Consider the following 26724-nt stretch of genomic DNA (forward strand, 5'->3'; position numbering starts at 1 on the left):
CAAAAATAGAGTAATAGTTCAAATCTAGTCTCTGGAATGGATTTACTGGGAGATATCAAAGAAATCATTTGATTTCTTGGAGATTAATTTATTAAAATGCAGCAGAGCACTGAATTTAATAACCCCTTCTATCTACAAATCCCACACTAAAATGACTTAAATAGTTTCAAAATGAAATGCAATTTACTCCATTGTCAAGTTCACCTTCATACCTCTTCATTCCTCTATTCATTGTTAAGTTCTTTGTAATACTTCATTCAATAAGAGGATATAAAAGTGTCAGGAAAGAGCATTTACCTCAATCTCTCCTTTCCTTGATATACTTTTAAGATCCTGTTTAAATGATAGACACCTTTGGGATCTGAGAACAGGAATATAACTAAGTCTGGCCTCCTTGAGCTTCTATATTTGATGTGATATGAAATTCCTATCAATATACATTTACATAGAAATACAAGTACCACTTTCCTATTATATTTTCCTATAGGTATCTATATACTAATTTTATGAAGTTAGTTTTGAGACCAAAAGTTTCCTAAATACTTTCAAGTATTTTCATCATAATTTAAAAGCTAGTAATTTTAATTTGGTAAAAAGATGTAAAGAAAAGATATTTAACAAAATAGAAAGGAAAATTACATAAAACCTGTCCATGTTTTGATAGATTAGCAGATTTAGCATTTTTTCTGAATTTTACCATGTGTGAGTTACATCAAAAGTCTAATCCATCATCACTATGTATTGCTAGAATAATGTACATACACATACATATACACACACATACACACACAAGAGAGAAAAATTGTGTAGAAAAACTACCTGCCTAATTATTTTTCATTTTTATCCATGAGTTCTACTGAATTCAACTAGCATTTATTTGATATCTATTATGTATAAGATACTCTGCTAGAGCTCTTTTTATGATAGCAAATAATTGGAAAATGAGTTGATGCCCATCAATTGGAGAATGGTGGACCAAGTTGTTGCATATGAAGGTATATGAATGGAATATTATCGTTCTATAAAAAATGAACAAGCTGATTTTAGAAAGGACTGGAAAGATTTCCATGAACTGATGCTGAACAAAACAAACAGAACCAAGAATATATTGTGGATAGTAATAGCAAAAGCATTTGATAATCAACTGTGGAAAAATTGGTTCTTATTTGGTAGTTCAGTGATCCAAAGCAATCCCAGTAGACTTTGGTCAGAAGGTGCCATCTGCATCCAGAAAAAGAACTGCGGACACTGAATGTAAATCAACACATGTTATGTTCTCTATCTTTTTCTGTTTTTTTTTTTTTTTTTTTATCTCTCCCATGGTTTTTCCCTTTTGTTCTGATTCATAAAGCAATGTGTATTAAAAATAAATAAATCCACTAGAATGGTTAAAAAAAAGGGGGGATTTTGCGAGCAAACTAACAATAAAAAGTGAAATTATTATGCTTCAATCCACATTCAGTTTCCATAGTTCTCTTTCTCTCTGGATACAGATGGCATTTTCCATCCCAAGTCTATTGGGATTGTCCAGGATCACCACATTGTTGAGAAGAGCTAAATTTGTTGTGGCTCATCATTTCATAATCTTGCTATTATTGTGTTCAATGTTTAGAGAACAGATTCTTAAGCTTTTTTGTGCTATGCACCCCATCTAGGAGTTTGGTAAAGTTCATGGAAACCTTCTCATAATGACATTTCTAATTGTATAAAATAAAATACAAAGATTACAAAGAAAACTCGTGTTAAAAATAAAGTTATCAAGTATTTTAAAAATAATTTCATAGTGAGCTTGAACCCCTGATTTAGTCATTCTTAGTCCTATCTGTTCTATTGCTAGTGCCTTCCATCCCAACTTACCTTATGTTTGCTTTGCATGTTTCCTATGAGTATATACCTTTGTCTTTATTAGCATGTAAGTTTCCTAAAGGAAATAATTATTATTTTTGTCTTTGTTTTCAAAGCACTTAGTATGATGCCTGATATATAGTAAGCACTTAATAAATATTTGTTGATTGACTAATTTAAAAAATACTCTGCTAGGTGATTCATCTAGAACAAAAAAAACAAATAAAAGTGAAATTGTCCATACCCTCTTAGAATTTGTACTTTAACAATATTTATTATAATTTAACAATATTATGAAGATAAAGAAGTTAGCATTTAGATACTGTCATATTTAATAAGTACTCAGTATTGTATATAGCATCCATACGTTGTTTATATTCTGTGCATGTGTCTCTGTGTTGCTGTCTCTTTCTCACTCTCTCTGTCTCTGTCACTATCGGTGTCTCTATGTTGTATCTCTCCATCTATCTGTCTCTCTCTCATAGTTTCTCTATATATATATATTTCACATATAAATGTATATATGTGTATTCCTGGCTCATTTTTCTCTGTGTAGAAGGACATCAGATTTTGATTTACTTTAGAGTACACATACACACATTTCCTTTAAACATCTAAAGATGGATTTTAAATATTTGATTTTTAGGATCATACATCTAGAGATTAGAGGTAACTTTTGTTTTATATATGAGGAAATTAAGGCTTTTTAAGTATCTCTCTGAGTTTAAGTAAGTTGTACAAGGTCACACAAATAATAAGTAACAGAGACAGGATGTGAATTGCCTCTTTAGAAGGGTTCTCTTAGTAAGAATTAAAGTATACATGAATTTGAATGAAAAAGTTAAAGTATGTTTTTTTTTTTTTTTCTCTTGATTTAGGAGTTTGAGCTGCCAAAGGATCACTCTACATAAAAATTTGTTCTTTTCTTTTGTTTGTAATTCTATTGTCACAATCATCTGGCTTACTGCTGTGGCCAACAATCAGGCATTAGTTGCAACCAATCCTGTAAGTAAGATTTGGGTATTTTATTTATGGGGGGAAATTATGGATATGTATATACATAACTACACATATATTTAAATGGGGTACATTTTAAATGTTAAGATACAGAGAATATTTCTATTTGCCAATAGTATAAGGATAAGTATTTGCTTGAAAGTAAAGTTGAACATTGATATTATTATTTAAAATAGTCAAATGAAAAAACCCACCATTTTCTTAATTATCTGAATATTTATTGAATTAGCTAAATTATTTTACATGCATTGTTACTACTTTAGATTTTAGAATTGTAATGTTATTTTTATAACACATTCAACACTAAAGAGTCTATAAAGTGTATTAGATCAAGGAAGAGCCTTGGAATCAGGAGTCTTAGGTTTAATACTGTTCTTTGAGCTATGAGATACATTTTCAAAACGAATCAAGCAATTTTCTTATCTACAAGTTACATGTTTGTATTGGGAAATGGATTTTTGGGACACAAGAAGTTAACTAAATAAATAAAAAAGTTGTAGCTCACAAACATACTAATGCTAGTTTGTAATTCTTTCCTGGAATCATGGAGTAACTTAGAGGCTCTATATGTATATTAATAAATTAACTATAATCTATTTATTTTAAAATAGCCAAAGACATTCTTTGACATATTGTTGAGGTAACATGCTATTGTAGATAGACATTTTAACTCTTCATTATTTTCAGCTTGCTATGAGCATAGCTGTAGTCATTCTATAAAATGCAAGATTTGTGTTATTTGATTTTGAAATTATTCTAATAACTTTGATGGATCATGTTTATCATCATGGTCAAATAGTAATTATTAGAATTCTTTTAAAATCCTCTCAATGATGTATCTTCCAAAACAAGAAATCAGATATTAATATAACAAAATGGAATGGAGATAGGGATTAGACTTTTTATTTTATTAGTACAGAATACTTTCAGGGGAGAAACTTCTACCTACCAATGCATCTTGGCACTTTCTCTACAATTTATAAAAGATTGCAATAGATCACTGAGAGGTTAAGTGATGTGTCCAAAATCTCAAAACCAGACATCTTTCTAGTTCTGCTCTCAGCTCTCTATCCACTAAATCAAGATGCCTTTCAACATCAATATGATTAAATTTAATTTTAAAATCTATTTATATGTAATATAGAGATATAACTAAATCAATTTATAAGAAAGGGAAACACACTAGCTAATGGGAAGTTTATTCTGGTACCTCAGTAGTGAATATGAACCCAGTGACCATATAGCTATCATCTGAGGATTAATTTAGCTTAATCTATAGAAGATCATTACCTATTTGGATTCCAGAAGATTTTGAAATTAGCAATTCATAAAATTTTCCATTAGAAGTACTTGGTGGTCTGAGTTGTTATAGGCTCTGCTCTTGAGGATTAAATAAAAAATAACCCTCTACCTATAAAATGATCTATCATAATAATAATCAAATACATTAATTGCTAGGCACATATATATACTATAATAACTGTGTGTGATGCTTAATATAACTACCATACTAAGTATTTAATATAAATATTTGATATCAGTACTTACATAGTCCTTTAGTATGCTATAGTGTGCTTTTATGTAATGCTATACTAACCTACCACATGTTTTAGTATTATATATGTGCTAGTTATGAATACAATAGTACATAATAATAGTTAACAAATTCACATGAATAATATGACACATAAGGAAGTTAGTGGATTAGCACACTAGTGATTTCAAATCTGACATTAGATAATCCTCTTATGTAGATGGAAAAATATGTAGTTTTCAATCCCTAGATACGTCAGTTATATCCTTATTTATTCATTAAAATTATCCTATTATAATTAAGTGATATATTTCTTTTTCACATAGGTAAGTTGCAAAATATCCCAATTTATTCACCTTTATTTGTTGGGCTGCAATTATTTTTGGATGCTTTGTGAAGGCATCTATCTACACACACTCATCGTGGTGGCTGTGTTTGCAGAGAAGCAACACTTGCTCTGGTATTATCTTCTTGGCTGGGGTAGGTATCAGTGTATATATACCCATTTTCCTGTTTGCCCTCCCCATTATACATTGTTTTGTTAATTTGTCATTATGTGTGTGTGTGTGTGTGTGTGTGTGTGCACATATGTAGTGACAAACAAATTAACAAAACTTAGGTGTATATATGTGTGTGTGTGTATGTGTGTATGTGTGTGTGTGTGTGTGTGTGTGTGTGTGTATGTTTATGTGTATGTATATATGTATGTATTAAGGAAATTGTTCAATTTGTTTCTCTTGGTTTATGGTGGTAAATAAAAGCATTTTGATCTAGACACACAATCATGCAATCTCAACATTAGAACCTGGAGGCCATCTAATTTTATCACTATTCTTGTTCTTCAATTGTTTCAGTTATATCTGATTCTTTCAGATTCTTTTGGGAGTTTTCTTGGCAAAAGTGCTGGAGTGGTTAGGCATTCCCTTATTCAGATAATTTTACATATGAATTAAGTGAGGCAGGGTCACACAACTAGAAAGTATATTCAGATACTTCCTATCTTGGGCCCAATTTTAACACAGACTCCAGGTCTGACACTGTCCTCTGTGCCAATTAGTCTAAATCATAACAGAAGTGTTTCTTGTTGCTATTTTTCTTACATAGTTAGAAAATAGTGACTAACAGCTTCATTTGTCACAGAGTAGGTATATTGGTTTACCTTTGCTGAACTGAACATTGCAGGCTTATAGAACCAAGGAATTATTTTTATTAAAAATATTTGTTGTATAATGCATTAAGGCGGTTCTGATTCATTTTCTATAGGCTTTGTAATAAAATAAAATAAACACTGGTCATCAGAACCCCTGAATTATAGTCCCTCTCCTATTGATCAGTTGGTAAACTTGAACAAGTCATCTGACCTATAGGGGGAATGTTTCCATATCTATAAAATGAGTAATGAAACAATAACCAAAGGTTATACATGGTGTCCCAAAAGTCTTAGTGCCGTTTTAAAGATTTGAATATTGTGATATTTAAATAAAAGCTTATATTTTTTAAAAGTTTTTTTTTCAATTTATTTTTCTGTTTTGGCTTTCTCTATTGGATTGAAAGCTCCCTGAGAACAAGCACATTCATTTTTCATATTTGTATCTTCAGCTTTTAGCATAATTTCTGGCAAATAATGGGTTCTTAATAAATGTTTATTGAATGGCTCTCTTAGAATTCTGATAATACTATTAAGTTACTTGAGCCCAGAATATATATTTCACAATTCTTTGCATCCCCCTCTCAGCAATAATGAAGGCTTACTATTTCTAAGAGGGATGAGAAGAAGGGAGAAGGATCCCCCCTACTAGCTGAGGCAAAAGCCAACCCCACCTGTACCTAAAGGAGTTCCAGAAGTTACTGTGGCAGGCTTAGTCCCTCATGGCCATCTTTCTTGCCATGACCATCCATGGCAAAGTACTTAGCAAAGTATGTCTCATTTTGTCATCACAATAACTCTCAAGGATTTAGAGCAACTTACTTCCTTTTGCAGATAAGGAATCTGAGCATCAAGTTAAGTGACAATCCCTGATTATCTAGTAAGCAGAAGCAACAGAATTTGAATCTCAATTAGTCTTGACTCCAAGGCTAGCATTCTTTCCACTACATGACCATTTTAATATCAAAGGAAAACCACTACTGAACTACAACCAGCTTTAGTGAATTGTTGTTTTCTTACAATGTCAACAGACTATAGAGATGTTAGCTTTATCCCCCCAAAAAGCATTATAATAAAGTCTAACCATGCTTTTTTATTATTTAGAGCAATCTAAATTATTTTGGGAAACACATGATGGCATCTCCAAAACACAAATTTATCTTTTGTATGTAAGATTGCTTGATTTAATTGTTAAATCCATTTTTGAATTTTAATTAAAAATTTAAGAACTACTACATCAAATGGGAGCAGGAGCAAAGAAGGTACCCAGTGGGAGAATATCAAGGAAACATTAGACTCATGGGTAGGCCAAGCTAATATATTCTACCTAAATTAGTCTACTTGCTCAATACCATACCGAACTGCCAAAAATGATTTTATAGAGCTAGAAAAAGTAACAAATTTCATCTGGAAGAATAAAAGTACCAGAATATCAAGGGAATTAATAGATATTAATAGATTATATATTAATATATAGTGTATATAATATTATTAATAGATTAATAGATTACAAAGGATGGTGGTCTAGCAATACAAGAACTAAAACTATTATAAAGCAGCAATTATCAAAATCATTTGGTTATGGCTATAAAAGATTGGTGGATCAGTAGAATAGGTTAGATACACATGTTACAATAATCAATGACTACAGTAATCTAGTATTTGATAAATGCCAAAATATCAGCTTCTGGGATAAGAACTTATTATTTCACAAAAATTGCTGGGGAAACTGAAAAACAATATATCAAAAACTCAATACAGACTTACATCTCACACTTCATACCAAAATAAGGTTGAAATAGGTGCATGATTTGAGTGCAAAGGAGAATGGAGGAATTTAAGCACAAGGAAGAAATAAGGATACTTTACGAAATGCAAAATATTCAACTTTGATTACATTAAATTAAAAAGGGTTTGCACAAACAAGATTAAAAGGGAAATACAGAGCTGGAAAAAAATTTTCATAGCTAGTATTTCTGATCAAGGCCTCATTTCTAAAATATATAAAGAACTGTGTCATATTATAAGAATAAAAGTCATTCCCCAATTGATAAATGGTCATAGGATACAAAAACAATTTTCAGATGATGAAATTAAAGCTATCTATGGTCATATGAAAAAATACTCTAAATCACTATTGATTAGAGAAATGCAAATTAATACAACTCTAAGGTACCACTTCACATCTCTCAAATTGGCTAGGATGACAGGAAAAGATAATGATAAATATATTGGAGGGAATGTGGGAAAACTGGTATACTAATGTATTGTTTTTGGAATTGTGAAATGATCCAACCATTCTGGAGAGCAATTTGGAAATATGCCAAAGGAGCTTTAAAACTGTGCATATCCTTTGATCCAGCAGTGCCATTACTGGGTCTGTATCCCAAGGAAATCATAAAGGAGGGAAAAGGACCATATGTGCAAAAATGTTTATAGCAGTTCTTTTTTTTTTTGGTGGCAAAGAATTGGAAAATAAGTAGATATCCATCAATTGGGACATGGCTGAATTAGTTATGGTAAATGAAAGTAATGGAATATTATTATTTAATAAAATGATAAGCTGATTTTAGAAAAGCCTGGAAAAATTTACATGAACTGATGCTGAGAGAAACAAGCAGAACTAGCAATACATTGTACACAGTAACAGCATGATTGTGCAATGATCATTTATGAAAGACTTGGTTTTTCTCAGCAGTTCAGTGATCCAAGGAAATTCCAATAAATTTTGGATAGAAAATATTGTCTGCATTCAAAGAGAGGAGTATAGAAAATGAATTAAATTAACACATTATATGTTCACTTTTTTCTTTTTCTTCTGTTTTTTTTTTTCTTCTTTCATGGGTTTTTCCCTTTTGTTCTGATTTTTCTCTCCCAACATGATTCATAAAGAAATGTGTATTTTAAAATTAATGTACACATATTGCCAATAAAAAAAGAAAATAACAAAATAAAATAGGAAAAAAAATTACAGAACCCCCAAAGTAATGTAGCCCGATGATAGATGAAGAGATATCTGCACTGGGCTAAGGCATAAATATGTAAAAAATAAAACCACTTCCATAAAACAGTACAGTAGTAGTTATCAGATTACTGACTGGTATGGATATTAGACATTCAACAAATGTTTTATATTCCATTAGTATTTTCTATAAATTAGCATTAATTTATAGAAATATGCATTTTAGAAGGTAAATTCAGGTAAAAAGTCATCTCTTTAAATTTTTTCTTTCTTTTATCTTGACAGGATTTCCCTTGATACCTGCTTGTTTACATGCTATCGCAAGAAGTTTATATTACAATGACAAGTAAGGCAGTTTCTTTCAGATTTTTATTGTGAATCTACAAAAATGAATCTTTAGCAATCATTTCTCTTTTTCTCCTTAGCTGCTGGATCAGTTCTGATACTCATCTCCTGTACATCATCCATGGTCCAATTTGTGCAGCTTTATTGGTATGTCTTATTTGACAAAAATGTGTCTTAATTGAATTTTCAATTTATTTGACTCAATTTTTCTAGCCATTCTACTATATTTCTAGATACTTAGAGCAATATACTAAAGAAAGTTCATTTTGAATTTTGAAATTTTGAAAATTATGTTTAAAATCAACAAAATTATTCCTCAATTTAGCATTATGGTATTCAATAGTTAAATAAAAATCACTCTCCTAATTGTACACTTATATGTGGGAAGAAATTTTGGTTATATTTTATAATCTTTTTTCACTTTATAAAGCATCTACAATTCAGGTGGAATTAGTATTTCATGCATGCATGGATATCACAGAAAGAACTATAAGTATGAGTTACAAAACATTAATTGTATTGAAAGAGATATGGAGTTTCAAATAACCAAAAAAAATGAGGTATTTAGATAACAAAATTTGAAAAATCCAATAAAGATTTCTTCTATGGATATTTAACATTTAACAAGAGGGCATACTTTTAAATCAATCACACTCTTTAAAAATTAAGAGAATAACATCATGGATCCATAAAAATGTAGCCTGATAGCCTTTATGAATAAAGACTACTATTTCACATTTCACATACTTTTTAATGTTTATAAATCCTTTTTTCTACTAAGAACTCTACAAATTCAGAAGTATAAGAATTAATATCCCTAGTTTACAAATAAGAAAATTGAATCACAAAGAAGTGACACATAGGTAAGTAAGCTAGTGTCAATGTTAGAATCTATATGCAAGCCACTGACTCTAAATCACTCTCTCTTTCTATTACACCATGATACAGTAATAACCATGTAAGATATATAGATATACACATATATGTCACACACATGTATTTGTGCATACATATAGACATATATGTATCACATGGGTAGGCAATCATGGATAGAGTACTATTCTTCAAGGCTGAAAGTGTAGAAAGGGTGATTAGTGCCCAGATGTCTACTACTCACCTGCCTACTTGCAAAGGAAATATTCTAATACAGCTCACTAGTATAGCCCCTAATGAAATGTAACTGAATTCATAATACCATAGATCTAAATTGAGAAGGGATCTCAAAGATCATCTAATACCCAGCTTTTTAAACTATAATTCACAATCCTGTATAGGGTCTTATACCTCAATGGGAGAATCCCAAAATTGTGATTTATTATCAGTAAATGTTTGATTTATATGCCTATTTTTTATACCTGTGGTCGTGTAAAAACATTTTGGGCAAAAGAGGGCTGTGAGTGGAAAAAGTTAAAGAAGCCCTGACAATTTTACTGATAAACTTAGGACCAGAGAGGTAAAATTTTAACTCACTCAATTCATACCTATGAAGTACTATTATGTATAAGGTATACACTGAGCTAAATGGAGAAGAAATATGAGGCATAGTCCTCCGTCTTCAAGAACTTGCAAAACAATTGGAGAGTTAAGACACACAGACATGAAATCAGTAACAATGCAAAGTGAAGTATGTGATTAAAGACTGACGTGGATAGTTACGATAAAGAATATAATTTATAATGCCATTAGCTTTATTTGAGCTTCATAGACAACTTCCTTTCTCAGTCCCAAATATACCCAATCAGCCTCCCTCCAGGATTTGTGCAGCTTGAATAATGAACACAGAACAGCTCTATCAGCTGTGAGGACTTGGACATTTTACTTAACTCTTCCATTCTTCATCTATAAAAAGTAAATAATAATAGTAAAACAAAAAGTAAATAATAAAGCACCAACTTTACAGGGTTTTTGTGAGGATCAAATGAGATGTGTGTGTATTGTATGTGTGTGTATAAAATGCTTTGCAAACCATTAAGCACAATACAAACATTTATGATGATAATGTTTACAGCAAAAGAATAGTCTATTAATATTTATCGAGATAAAGAAAACAATCTCCCACACACTGAAGGAAATATATATATGTATATCAACGTGCCTATAAGATCATCACTTTCTCAGCTTATAAATCTACTTTTCCTTTGCATACAACTTTGCTAGGCTTAGCTTCTTGACCATTTCCCTAGGATAATATATTGCTCTATCTAGTAGAAATTTATTTGCAAATATTTATGCATGATGACTCTGACATTAAATTGGGGAGATTTTCTGAGAACTGAAACCAAAAAAAAAAAAGGGTGCTTTTCTTTGTTTACCGAAAAAGGCACATATACAATGAAAATGAAAGATGACTTTTTTTTTTTTTTTTGTAATTGTCTGTTCAGGCAGTTAGCTTGCCAATTCAGATTTTTCACACCCCATTAAACATGGCCTGGTTTTTCATACAAAAGAATACAATATTATACTGAAAGGCAAAAAAATGGAACTGCAAACTTTTTGAAGGCTTGAGTAATTCTAAGGAATTCTTTGTTTTGTGAGAGAAAAATGCTATCCATTAATTATGATGAGTTCTAAGCTCCAATGTCCATAAAGAAGAGGAGCTATAAATTTTAATAATGAATAATATGACAAAGTAATGTAATTATATATGAGTTTTCTGAGTCTTTTTTTTCAAGAGAGGAAATAATTTAGGCATATAAAGGAGAAATATGACAGCATGGTAATGTGGATAAAGAGCAGAACTTTCTGTAACACATATTATGTGATGCCAAGTAAATCACTCAGTCTTTCAGTATTCCTGGCAACTGGAATAAGACTATATATTTCAGAATGGTTGCAAATCTGTAACAGAAGAAGGAAGTTCATAGGATAACTTCTAAGACCAGTAAAGTCATAGTTTCCTTCAAGTGCAGTTGTCTATGGGAGTCTGGGTAGGGCAGGAAATGTTCCTTTATATGAAAAAAAAAAAATGTTCCATCTTACACCTTTGTTTTAATCTACTGATTGGAGAGATCCAAAAAAACTGGAAAGTTTGGTTAGGTGGAACTGATTGTCACTATGGCAGAAAATTATGTGGGGGCTTCTTTTTTCTATTAAAAATATTGAAAAGTTTAGAGATGTAATATGAATAATTCAAGTTTCAAATCTTAAGTTGCTTTCTATTTTTTGCAAGAAAAATATAATATATCAAATATCACCATAAAGGTTATTTATTTTCTCTGTTCCAGCTGTTCTGTTAACTTTCATTTTTCACTGATTTTTATACTCTAATATATCTTTATTTGAATGCATTTCTTTTGAAAATTGCATTTCTGCTTCTGTTTCTTTTTTTTTTAAGTAGAAGTGCTTTTTACAAAGCATAGAGTGAATTTAATTGACATATTAAAAATGACATTTCATAGAGATTGTCAGAAGGAACTATTTTCAGTCTAAATACAGTACATTGATTTATAACTATAAAGAAAATATTGATTCTATAATAAACTTGTCTGTTATCTCTATCCATAATCCCATATTCCTTAAAAATAATTCTTAACTGAGAATATGGATCTGCAACTCAATTCAATTTTTGTCTTTCTTACATTGTCTTAAGAAAGGACATTAACTAAGGCACTTACATTAAATGTTCCAAGTTTATTTTTCTGCTTTTGTTTATTTATAAGTTCATATTTGATATCACTATGTCTTCTATCCTTTATTGGATGGATGGTATTTTCCATTGAGTTAAAAAACCATCAACTTGTTGATGCTTAGAAAAGGTAATTAATTGAAAGTGATGAGAGAGCAGCTGATATGAGAATATATTTAATTCTTGCAGTTTTCTTAAAGGACTATTTCTACTTTTGTGTTTAGAAGTAATATGTCTGTATTTATAAGCCTTCGACTTTTCATGATGACAATCACACTGAGACCTATTACTTATGTAAGCTATCTTAGGTTTACTGAGGATAAGCTATTTTTTAATTTCACAGTCTTTTTTAAACTAGAAAATTTCAGCAATAAGAAGTCTCAAACCTCTTAGTTTCATCTTTTGTAAATTTAGGCACTTGGACTCAATGATTATATGAACTCACACTTATATAGATTTTTTTTAAGTTTCTGAAGTGGTTTTCTTCACAGCAACCCATTGATACCATTAGCACAAATATTTTTAATCTGTTTTACAAATAAGACAATTAATCAAGATGTTGATCAGCCAACAATCATATAGACAAATTATGAGGCAGAATTTAAACCCAGACTATGTGATGTCAAGAATATTCTCTGCACTATCATGCTACATTTCATATAGCTATTCCCCATATTACATAAAATATTACCATGGTAGTTTTCCAAATTACTTTATGGATGTAATATGCCAATGTCTTTATATATTATACTTTTTGACGCAAACAATTGATTAGGCCTTTAGTATTGATTTTGGGCATCTCAGTGATACATAGAAGGCATTGGAAATAATAAAATGGGGGTTAGGTTAAAATTGAGAATAGAAAAACTTATTGGAGACAGGAAGAGAGAGCCAGAATTTCTGGTAGAACCATGGTCTTCCATATGTAAAATCAGTTTAATGTGTGTTAAGAAATAACATGCCTATGATGTTCTAAGTAATATTAAAATTTCATTTTTCTTCTAGGTAAATCTCTTCTTCCTGTTGAATATTGTACGTGTCCTTATTACCAAGTTAAAAGTCACTCACCAAGCAGAGTCAAATCTGTACATGAAAGCAGTAAGAGCAACTCTCATTCTTGTACCCTTGCTTGGGATTGAATTTGTGCTAATTCCTTGGAGGCCAGGAGGACTCATTGCTGAAGAAATATATGACTATGTTATGCACATCCTCATGCATTACCAGGTACAAGGCAATTGGGAGATTTATTAGCATCTCTTTTACAGAAGAGTTTAGTATAATTACTCATTGATAGCATATATATCATTTGTAGTATTTTGCCTTCTGTGAAAATGTATACTTGAGCCTATTTGCTTTTTTCCAGTCATTTTATTTTGCTCAGCAGTATTGTTGTTATGGATTTTTCCCTTTGTTTTATAGAATAGATTTTCTCTAAAATAGAAAAAAGGTCAAACTCACTCTTCTCCTTCCCACGTGGTATCCTTGGTTTAGAAGGTCAATTAAAAGAATCAGTATTTACTAGAAAACTCAGTAAAATTCATTGCCACTTAGAAATCATATAGAATAGAATTGTTTTGGGAATGAAACAAGTGGGAGGATACCACGTCATTTTCAAGGGAATACCCGAGTCTATGAGCTCTCTAGACAACCTCAGCTCAAATCCCCACATAGATCTATATTTCAGAACTTTCAACTGAGACTTGCATATTTATCTGATTTCCCTAATTTAGTGACATTAAAGAAGAATAAAACAATCAAAGGTAGTTTTTTCTCTTCTATGACATGTTCATATTCTTACTATCTAAGTTTAAGAATAGACTTATTGATAGATAGATAGATAGATAGATAGATGTATATGTATATGTGTGTATGTGTTTGTATATAAACTGGGTGTTACAGAAACCACTTGCTAGTGGCTGCTGGGAATCTAATTCTGACCAGTAGAATAGATCTCTTCATGTGAGAGTATGATAATAATACAAGGAGACTGAGGGACAGTTGTGTTCTCTGACCTCTCTCCTCTTCTCTCTCACCTCCCATTTATTTTATTCCCAATTCACAAGCAACATTTGAATCAGTAAAGGCTGATTTGCAATTTCTTCAAGTGTGTTATGATTCACAGCTGGAGGGCTTGAATCAACCTGCCCCTTCACACTTAGGCGTGGTCCTTAACAGGAGACATTTAATATGCTTAATCATTGGTCCTTTGGGATTGTCTTGGATCATTGTATTTGCCAAGAATAGCAAAATCATTCAGAGTTCTTCATCATTATTGTTTATTATATTTTCCTGATTCTGTTCATTTCACTTTGCATCAGTTCATGTAGGTTTTTTTTTTCTGAAATCCTCTTGCTTGTCACAATAATATTCCATTACAATCATATACTACAGCATATTTAACCATTCAGCGTGATGAATATCCCTTCAATTTCCAGTTCTTAACTACCACAAAAAGATCTACCCTAAATATTTTTGTACAACTGATTATATTTCTAATTCAATTAGATTATGACTTCATATACTTGTTACATTAAGAAACTTCCCATTTTAATGTATCACATACATATATTATATATATTTTCCACATTTCTCTGTTTTATCATTAATAAAATTTAAAATAAACTTTTTTTTTTAATTTTACAGGGTCTTTTGGTCTCCACAATTTTCTGCTTCTTTAATGGAGAGGTAAAGTATAAACAATTTCCAATAATCACTTTTTATGTAAAGGAATACAAAATAATTTTTTAAAACTGTTCTCTTAAAAACTTGAGGGCCACAATCTCCCAAATATCATTCCTAGAAATCAATTCTTAAGATCTTGGAAGGAAAAACTCTAATTTTCACTAGTCTTTGTGTGAAGACCGAGTTAGCACCCTGGGTGCCTTAAAATCAGCCAAAGTCAGGATAAGCAAAAGTCCTTGGTCTTTATGCTTGGTCTTTAAAGGTAGAAGTGAAGGGGATGGATGCAGGATCTCTACATCCTTCCTTCTCTTCATCTACCACCAAAAGTGACTGGGGCTTGTCGTATTCCACCCCCTAATCCCTCCTACAATTATCTGGCACCAAAAGATGGAGCCAGCATAGAATAGTGGGAAGGGCCATTTTCCAAGCATATGCTAATAGAGTATTGTCCAATTGGTAATTAGCCTTAAGTGCTCGATTGTCTGATTCCAGGGCATCAACTAAAGAGTTTCAGCCCTTTATATCTTTGAGTCTATGATCCAAAGAAAAGATAAAAAATGTATGCTTTAAAAAATTAATTGGACAGCATGCACATATATTCTGAAACAGAAAATGTTTCAATTAAATAGGAAATCATTGCCTTTTACTGTGAACAACTTGGTTGTCAATCAATAATTCTAAAGGAAGCATCATGTTATTTTAAATAAATGAAAAAATAAAAGTATACTTACAAAAAAGATCGAAGTGAAGGATTTACACTGGGGTAGCCAAGAGGTCCAGATGCACATAAAGGGATAGAATTTTTTTTGCTTGCTTTTTGATGAAAACAAATCACTTGAGGACAGATTATCTTCTCCTGGAAATAAGGAATAAAGAGCAAGATGTGTGTTTTCCCATTCTAAGCTAAAAGAAAGACACACAGAAATTTATATATGTTTTTGGGTAGTTGTAGCTTTCTTAAAACTTCTTTATTTATAGTAAGAGTGGCATTTCTAGCACCATAAATTTCGATGGTCAAGAAAGCCATAGTCAGCTTCCAACTTTTCAGACCCCTATAAAGAAAAAGAAAAAAAATCAGCATATTAATTAAGCGATTATTATGTGCTTAGTACAGTTCTGGGTGCTAGAGAAACAAAGACATAAAAGGAGGGAATGAAATTATAATAAAATAAAAAGGAGGTGTAGTGCTATGCACTTATGAGCAAAGCAAAATTGAATTAGCTCAGAGGAAACATGAGATATACAAAGTTAGATAATCCACCTCAAATGTTCAAAGGGACTATATGAATCTGAACTGTGTATTCTAAACTGGTATTGGTCTAACCAATCTTAATTGGACACACCAAAACTGGACTCTAATATATAGTGATGTCATTTTGATCCTCTTCAAGAATGAAGAACAACCAACCAATTGTAAAATATATAATAAACAACTATGTAAAAAGATGATACTAGCTGATGGAATAAGAAAAGATCGCACATAAAAATTGTCCCAATCGAGATTGGGAAGACAAGAGGCCGAGGTGAGGAAAGAGAAAATTTCAGACATAGGACACAACTTGTACAAAGGGACAGAATTAGGATATAGAATATTGTGAGGAACATCAAGATGATCATTTTGGATGAATTGCAGATTGTATAGAGGGAAATCATATAAAATAAACTGTGAATGATAAATTGTGTTAGATTGTGAAAGGTTATCTATGCCAAACAAATAATTCTATATTGATCTTAGACTTAACAAGTAGCCATTGGAATTTAATGAACAGTATAGAGACATGCACTATACATACATACATATATATATATATATATATATATATATATATATATATATATATATGTCTATACTCAGATAACCCTCATACACACATATATAAATCTTAAATATACGCCTATAACATAACCTATATTTATAAATATGGGGGCAAATACTGCTATATGTGTTTAAACATATGAGGACTATATGTTATATTTGTATCCATATGAGAGTAATGCTATGTTATATATGTATATATGTATAAAGGCTATTATATACTTGTGTATCAGGATTATGATTTCTATGCATCTGTGTGTGCATGTATGTATTATGCATGTATTCTATTTTAGATGCTAAAAGAAAGCACAGGGGACATACAAGCTGTCAAACTTAATACTTTCTGATACATCGCATCAGATCACTTGGCTCTATGCTGTTTCTTATATGCAGAGTCAGCAAAGTAGTCAAAACCCATCAGTCTATATGTAGTAACTGAAAAATATAGATATAGAATATGATTGGGAAGAACAGGACTTGTTTATGTGTTTTTTCCTAATTTACAAAGTTCAAATTATATTTAGTAAACATTCATAAAGTTATTGAAAGTAAGGATAATATGGGCACTGGCTTATCAGAAATGAAAACTGAAAGTAATCAAACAAATTAGAAGGCAAATGTGTAAACATGGAAATTGTACACAACTATGAAATACAAATAGATAATTCTGCCAGGATGCAAATATTTATGTCTTATATTTTTATACAATGAAACATTAGAGATATAATTATGTGAACATCACCTTTTTTAATCCAGGGGGACTTTTCATTTTATTCAAAATTTAATAAACACATTTGTTGTTAAAATAAAGTGTTAATAGGATATATATATATATATATATATATATATGCCACCACTGATCATTATGTCTAACTGCATATTAGAATATATTTTTAAAATATTAGTGACTCAAATCCCAAATTGCTTCATTTTAAAAGTCTAGATATCTCTTGATTCTAGAATCTAGAATCTAGAAAGTCTAGAATCAAGAGATATACTGAAGTTAATATATTAATATAACCTCCACAAAATCCTCTAAGATTTTTTTCTTATATGCAAGAAAAAAAGAAGACAAAAATACTGATTTTTAGCATACCCTAAATAAATCTGGAGTTTGGAAATTACTATATAAATTTTTGAGTGAAGCTGCTGGAATAGTCTTCAATTCTTTACATCTCACAAAGTCTGTTCTCTTAATCCCTATAGATAAAAATCCACATTTGTGCATGAGCCATTCTTAATTTTGATGACCTTATTACTTATCTTTTTCCTGTAACATGAAGGCATAACTGCCAGATTCATTTGATGCTACTGTGATCATGTAATTCCTCTGCATGAAAAACCTGCTCATAACCTTTTACTTTCTATCTTATAATCTTCTATCTAGCCTTTAGTTCAATAGTTCTTTACCTTTTTAAGGTTTCCTTTCCCTATTTATCTAGCCCATCTATCCATCTATCCACCTAAATACTTATCTAATAAGTAAGTCCTTTTTCATTTCTCTTTTATTCTTCCTCTCCCTTTCTTCTTCCCCCTTCCCCCTACCCCCAAAATAAGTGATTTTATTCTGGTGAATTCCCAGTACCAAAGTAAGTCAGCAGGTTAGAGTAATATAGAATAATCAAGGGCATTGAAATGTTAAATTACTTGCAAGAAGTCATGGAACCAGCATATACCAGGGAATTGAACCTAGATCCTTTGATTATAAAATCAGCTCTCAATCTAAGACATGCTTGCCCTTTAACAAGGAATATATAAGTCTGTTCCCAAAATTTTCTTCATGTAGAAATTAGTGTAATTAGCATAATTGCTCCTTGTCAGCTACCATCTGATCAAGTGAAAAGGCTCAAAGATATGACCATTTCACTTATTTTCCTGCTCTATCCCTATACCTGATATACATGTTCATTATCTTTGACTTCTTTATCATCATTTATGACCTACAAACCTTCCTTTTTAAGCTCATTGATGAATTCAACAAATACTTCTCTATTGACTACTATTTAAAAGTTATTATACTAGGTACTAAGAGTTATAAAATCAATTAATTAAAATTTATTATGTGCTCATTATATATGTCAAGCACTGTATTAGACTGGGAATAGAATCTGTATTAGACTGTATTAGACACTAAGGACCTGAAAAAAATTGTCCCTTGTCCTTAGGACACTTGCATTCTATGAAGATGATCAATAGGCATAAATAAACAATAACATAATATTAAGATTAATCTATCTACTAGATTTTCCATTTATACCTCAATAATTCATATATTCACACTTTTGTATATCCAAATAAAATTTGTACTATCACCTCTATCATCCTCCTTCCATCTGATTAACTACATCCTCCCATCTCTTTACTTTAATCACTTCACTATTCTGAGTTGCTTCATCTTTTATATAGGAAGGGGAAGGAAAAAATATATATTTTTTATTTTATTTTATATTTAAATATTTACATAAATATAAATAAATATATTTAAATATTAAAAAAATAAATATTCCTATTATGTTCCAGGCAATACATTAAAATGATTTAACCTTGTAACATGTAGAAAAATGTTAAATAGTCATATTTAACATTTTTCTACATGTTATAAGGTTATTTAACCTTACACTCCCTGTGTGCTTTCTTTTATTAAGTACATTATATAATGCTAGCTCAGAATTTGTAAGTATTTTGAATAACTGCACATTTAAATGACAAATTTTTGCATTATGTATCTATTTTTATTGTATATTGAACAAGAAAATGGAAAGCCCAAGAAATTCTAGATTTTATCTCACATTCAGAATGCACATAGCTAATAAGCTTTTCCTAAAGATTTGGTACACACTCTGTGAGAGGCATATCTATATAAAACTAAAAATATTTCTTGTGAATGATAACAGAGTGGCTTCAATTTAATGGCAATTTTTTACTTTAAACTACCCTGCTTAGAAAATAAATAAAGGAAGCATTACCCTATAAACATCATATAAACATAATCTTCTGTGGAACAGGTGGGACAATATCTTAAAGGAAATAAATTTAAAACATAACATCCTTAGAATGAATAATCTAAACAAACAAAACCAAAAATATTTTAGTTCTTTTATTACAAATATGAGTAAATAAAACCCCCGAAGACAGTTCAGGAAATTGGTTTTCCCTTATTTTTCTAATAGCTTAGATGAAAGTATAAGATAGGATGGTGAACTTAAAAAAAGAAAATAGTCTAAGAATAAACAATCAAATGTTTTAAATGCCACTTTGGCTTTAATACTTTAAGCTTTGATTACTCTCAGTGAGTCATGACAAACTTATATAGAAATGGGACATTAAACAATAAATAAGAATTCCTTCAGGCTGCATGTTGACTTAGAAAAATACACTTTTATATATATTTTGCTTTTTTATTAATATATTAACACACTAAAATCAAATAGAAACTAAATTATAAAATCAGATAGGAACTACCATCTTAATCTGGTGCGGACTTCACCCATATATGTAAACATCTCTGTTCTAAATATTTTCCATTTAGACTGATTTTTCTTTTCAAGGACAATTATCTGTCTGGTATATTTTTGAAAATTCAAAATTTGAAAAATGATTAAGCATGTGTTATATGTCATGCAATCTTAGGTAGTAGGAATTCAATGACAAAAATGAAATAGCCCTAACCTTCAAGAATTTATATTCTATCAGGAAAAAATTCCAGAAGGCAAACATATGAACATATATAAAAATATAAAAGGTAATTTATAATATAAATATAATATATAATTCTATTTACTTTGAACTAATAAGAGTTCTAAAAAGTTGTTTCTAGCTGTCACACACAAAAGAAAAACCAATACAAAAAAATGAAGAAAAGTTTTTTTAAAAAGTCCAATAAAGTAATTTTTATTTAGTCCAAATATTCAATGATGAAAAATAATTAAATTGTTGAAGTATCCAAATAAGTTTTCCAATGTATGTTGGACTTAATTCTGGAACATTTTAAATTAATGAATAAATGCCTTAAATGTTTAGCCTGAAGCACTGAGATACTATTTGTTTTTTGCCTGTTTAATTTCCACTTTAATTTTTTAATTATGTTTAATTTAAATTTTTAATTTGGAACAGATTTTCTGGCAAAATGCTTGAGAATACATTTCCAAACAAAGAATAACAACCTCATTGTTAAAAACAGTATGACACAGTGGTTCTCAGAGAATTTATCTCTGAGTCAAAAAGTTATGTGTTCAAGTCCTACCCCTGCCACACAGTAGTTGTATAATTTTAAGCAAGTCATTCTCAGGACAGGAAATTCTCATACTAGATGCTATAGACCAGTTTCTGATCTTCATTTGAAAATATTTATTCATTTGGAATTTCCTACACCTATGAAATCAGAGTTCTGGATCCCATGAAATTATAGTGAATATTACAAAAAAAAGAATCAATATGTGCATTGTTCTTCAAAATTCATGCCTGTCACAGAAATTTTGAATGGAAATAAATTATTTTATTCTGTAGTCACAATAGTTTCCCAGGATTTATTTCTATTATTTGACTCCACAGAAATTAGGATAAAAGTATGAAATTATCAAATTTTGAATAGAACTTTCAGAATAATGACAATCATACTATTCAGCCACTTAGGCTTTAGAAAAAAAATAAGGCACCAAACATTTGAATATTTAAAATCATCTATGTAATTGATTAATTTTTATGTAAGTACTTGACAGCCCATAATGCTGTCTACATTAGATGCCAACATAAACTTGTTTACATGTTGAAAAATGAAAGTTAAAAGGAATGTCTAAATAACGATTATATATCTTTTCAGTTCAAGTATACTAGTTACAACATCTGTAATAAACAACAAAAAAAAAATCTTCCTTTGAATACCCTTATGATGATTTCATCAACTTCTATAGTTCTAATTATCATCTTTTTTAGAAGACTCTCAGATCTACATATACAACCTCATGTCTCACCTGATTTCAAGTTTGATATCACTTTGTGGTCCACCATTTTGAAAATTTCCAAACAAAAGTTTCCATAAGTATTTCAATTTTGATGTGTCCAAAAGAGATATTATCTTTTATCCAAAACTATCCCTCTTCTGAACTTCTTTATTACTGTTGAAGGTAACTACATTTTCCCAGTCACTCATGTTCACAATTTCAGATTCATGCCCTAATTTTCATTTTCCCTCAATATCCCTCCCCTCATTTCTATTCAGGTGCCATGTCTTTCCAGTTGTACCTCCTTATCATCCTTCCATTCTCTCTACTCTTCTATAATAAGTTCTCTCTCTGACCTCATCTTCTGGATAATTACAGAAGCCATCCAAATGATCTTCCTTCCTCACATCTCTCCCATCTTAGAACCTTTTTCCGCCCAGATGCCAAAGACATTTTTTTTTTTTTTAGCACAAAGATTTTCCTGACATGCCCCAGCTTAAAAACAAACAAAAAAAATGAATAAATACATATTGTTCTTAAACTATATATAATATAAGATCCTCTTTTTGGAACTTAATGTCCCTTGTAATCTGGCACCACCAACTTTTCTCCTTTCCAAAGTTTTTACCCATTACTTTCTTATATACAGTCCCTAACCTAGCCCTCAGATGTCTTCCCGTACTTGGAATACATCCCTTCTATCTTTTAGGATACACCTAGGTTCTTTAAAAAAAAATCCTTAGGTCTATTTCTGGTTACTACATGGACTTTTTCTTAACTTCCTAAGTGTAAGTGTGCCACCAAAACTAGTTAATCTTATTACTTTTAATGATAATTATAGTTTTTAAAAAACTAAAAAAAAAATTACAATGTGTATTGCCCAAAGGGAACAGAAATTTATTACGTATAGAGACTACACCAGGTATTCTACTAAGCTCTTTTACAAGCATATATATCATTCTTCCCCTAATTAGAGGTAAGCTTCTTTAGGGCACAAACTCTTTTGTTTTTACTTTGTATCCCCAGTGTCTAACATATCAAAAGCATTTAGTAAATGTTTTTGTACTAATTTTCCAAAAAAAACTAGATCATATTCTGGATGCATTAAAATGTGTTGCCTTTTTAAAAAAATGAATATGAATCAACAATAAAATAATTTTCTTTTGTTTATTTTTCTTTCTTCTTCCTTTGTCTGAATGTTTAGGTTCAAGCTGTTTTGAGAAGGCATTGGAATCAATATAGAATACAATTTGGGAGCAGTTTTTCCAATTCAGATGCCCTTCGGACAGCTTCTTATACTGTGTCTTCCATCAGTGATGTTCATGGCTACACCAATGACCTTGGTAGTGAACAATTGAATGGAAAAAGCTTCCATGACATGGAAAATGTGGTTCTGAAAACAGAAAATTTTTATGCTTGATTACAGAAGAGTTACAAACTTTATTATCACCTTTGAATGCTTATTGCTGAAGGATTGTATTCATGACTCTATGGCCAGAAGATTTTTAGCTAACATGGACTTGTTTCTCTTGAGTGCCACAAAAATAGCCCAAAAGTACATTAACATATGTTGGTAAGAATACATACATGCACATTAAGCTTGATTCTTCTCTTCAGGTCTGGGCAACTGTTCACCATGTATATTTTCCCCTTTTCATGGAGGGGAGAAGAGCCTTTTTGATGCATTAGTTCGATGTATCAGTGAATAGTGTGATCCCTCCCGACAACTGTACAGTGGTCAGAAGAAGAGCTAGCTACTTATGCTGCCCATGACTCTCATCCCTAGAAAAATCAACAGAGCAAAAACTGCTGTGCTCACTTGTTGATTCACCCTAGTACCACTCTGGATCATGTTCCTTTGAGACAGCATGCTATGCACAGGACTGGCAGTGTGCATAGGACAGGGCTGCAGAGCATTTACTGCAGCAAGCAGAATATGTGACTTGATTGTAGACCATTTTCCCTCCCTCACAACCTAGGTGGAGGGAGTCAGGTCAATAAGGAGTATATGTAAATAGAAACTTTTCCTTTTGAGTTTCTACTGTGTAGACAATCATCAGTGCATTCTGTATGATGAAATTTGATGAAGGATTTCTTAATTTCTATGGAGCCTGTATAAAGCTCTTGTTGTGAAAATTATATACCATTTTCAATAACCTAGCTTGTAAATAAATTTAATGCATTTTTTGTCCATAAACTTAGAAGGCTTGAAGTAGATACATTAGTATTACAGTATATGCAGATTAATTTTTAATAAAAGAAGTGTCATGGCTGATTATGCTAAAATAAGAGTCTAGAATAATTATACTAAGCCAATTCAAATATTTTAGGAACACAAATGGATGGTAGCATCAGAAATTTTATAATAAGGGGAAGAAAAAAAATCATAATGAAAGATAAAATATTTGCTACAGATCAAAACGCCAATCAAGTAGAAAACTTTAGAAGGCAGTTGGCATATTGGAAGAAATACTGACATTTTCTTTCAGAAGTTATGCCTAAGGAATGAGTGTTCTAAATATGTTTAATGCATTTTAAATATAAATTTATATCCTAACCCTAAAAAATGAGGGTGAAATAAATAATTTTAGATTTGTTAAGAGCTGTCTTGCTAAGATATTTTATACATTTATTAATTTCACATCCAGCAACTATATCATTTTAGTGAAGTTGATTATATGAAAAAAATACAACATTTTAAAAAGCATTCCACCTAAAGATATGAGTGATACAAATCATGACTCTTAAAATGCTTTGTTTCTGAGCAAGTAGAATATTTTGAATAAAATATAATTTGTATAAGCATGCAACAAATAAAACCAATTGTGTATATTACTAGAGAATTAGATTTCACAGAAAACCTATTAGATTAATAACGAAATGTGACTTACCCCAAAATTAATACACCTCCTAAGTAATAGAACATTGGTTTCAATAAAAACAAACTTCCTTGTCAACTTCGGAGGAGCTATAATATCTCTTCCTCACAACTGCTAAACATATATTTTAACAAGAATCATATTGTGTCATTGAAAGGCATGCTTTTAAAATATAATAGCATATGATTAATTATTTGACTATTATGGTGCTTACCAACATTCATAATTTCTTAGTCTTCTGTAATTTCTAAATTTAAAAGTGTTTTTGTTATAATTATTATTTTTGTTGTTTTTAAATGCTCTAGGAAAATTTTCTTGTTAGAATGAAATCAATTAGCTAAAGCTAATGGTCAGCAAATATATAAATTATAAATTATCCAGATGTTTTGACGATGCTAATACCAAGTATGTGGAATTGACAGTAGGTATCAGATTTATGAAGACAAGGTATTCTGACCTCCGAACTGGTTAAAGTTCATTAAAATAATCTTCTATTTTTGTTTAACTCATTTATTTGCAAAGCCTTTTCTGCGAAAGATTCAAATGCTGGAACTGCCATGTTCAGTTTTACATGCATACATATATATTGTATATATTTTAATGTCAGATCTATTTATGTGTAGTACTTAGCTATACTGCCATAACAGAACTTAAAATGACTACAGAAAATGTTCTATTTTCAAAGAGTATTTTATTCTAAATACAGCATTATGAGAGGACCTATTAATTATTGATCTTTTATCAGTATGCTTAGATCAGAACCTCATGCTGATTTGTTATATGGCCAGGTTTTTTTTCATAAATGTTTTTGCATCAGTTTCATGTGTAATCAAGTCAATAAAGTTAGTTATATTTTTGTGCACTTACCTTCTAAGATGTTATGCTTCTAAATGTTAGACTTCTGTTCTGGCAAATAAAAAATTTATATCTTATTCAATTAGAATTGTATGATGAATGGTAAAAACAAAGCTTTTTTATTTTTTTATTTATCCCTGTAACCCCCCCCAAAAAAAAAAAAACTCAAAGAAAAAAAGTTTTGTGTCTATACAGTATTTATCTCAATCATTATATATATATATATATATATATATATATATGATCTAGATAAGTAACTGCTTTTTTTTTAACACAACTATAGTAAAATATTGCAAAAGATAATTCCTTCCCCAAAAAGTCATGACTTGGTTTTTATTTTTAAAGAATTAGTTTACCAGTGATTTATTTCATGAAATATTTGTATTGGGCATTCATTCAAATATAAACTATGTACATAGAATTAATAGTAGTTATAGCATTGTATTTATTGCTTAAAATAATGAAAATGTGAACCTTTGTTTTTTCTATTTTCATCATCCTTTTAAGAACGATTATGTCTTTCAACCAGTAAGAAAGAGTTGAGGTATTCTGAACAATAAAAGTTTTTTAAAATTGTGTTTATTTAAGGCTTTATTGGGTACTTAAAACACATTTTGAAGTCAGAGTTTATACTTTGAGTAGATATTCAGATAGTGATACATACATTTATTCTTTATGATTTACTTATTTCCTTTTTGTTCTTGTGAAAATTCCCATAATGAGTCAAAGCCAAACTTTTGTCTTTATTTTTATAGAATCTCTCTACCAAACATTTAAAGAACAATTAACTTCAATGCTAAATAAACTATTTGAAAAAATAGGGATTGAAGGAGTCCTACCAAACTCCTTTTATGACACAGACATGGTACTGATACCTAAACCAGGTAGGCTGAAAACAGAGAAAGAAAATTATAGACCAATCTCCCTAATGAATATTGATGCTAAAATCTTAAATAAAATATTAGCAAAAAGATTACAGAAAATCGTCACCAGGATAATACACTATGATCAAGTAGGATTTATACCAGGAATGCAGGGCTGGTTCAATATTAGGAAAACTATTAGCATAATTGACTA

The 26724-nt window shown here is 30.4% G+C and overlaps 1 protein-coding gene across 1 annotated transcript in view; it reads left to right on the forward strand.

The window, feature by feature from the left end:
• The window catches only part of CALCRL (calcitonin receptor like receptor), a 120767-nt gene extending 94544 nt beyond the window's left edge, over positions 1–26223 (forward strand). Inside the window, exons 9-15 of the mRNA XM_051986058.1 lie at positions 2724–2850; positions 4723–4876; positions 8791–8851; positions 8931–8997; positions 13481–13699; positions 15119–15160; positions 23118–26223. Coding sequence (XP_051842018.1) covers positions 2724–2850; positions 4723–4876; positions 8791–8851; positions 8931–8997; positions 13481–13699; positions 15119–15160; positions 23118–23333 — 886 coding nt within the window. The 3' untranslated portion in view covers positions 23334–26223. The remainder of the gene's footprint in view (positions 1–2723; positions 2851–4722; positions 4877–8790; positions 8852–8930; positions 8998–13480; positions 13700–15118; positions 15161–23117) is intronic.
• Positions 26224–26724: the final 501 nt, after the last annotated feature.

The sequence above is a fragment of the Antechinus flavipes genome, chromosome 3, assembly GCF_016432865.1.
Source record: "Antechinus flavipes isolate AdamAnt ecotype Samford, QLD, Australia chromosome 3, AdamAnt_v2, whole genome shotgun sequence".
NCBI classification, from domain to species: domain Eukaryota; kingdom Metazoa; phylum Chordata; class Mammalia; order Dasyuromorphia; family Dasyuridae; genus Antechinus; species Antechinus flavipes.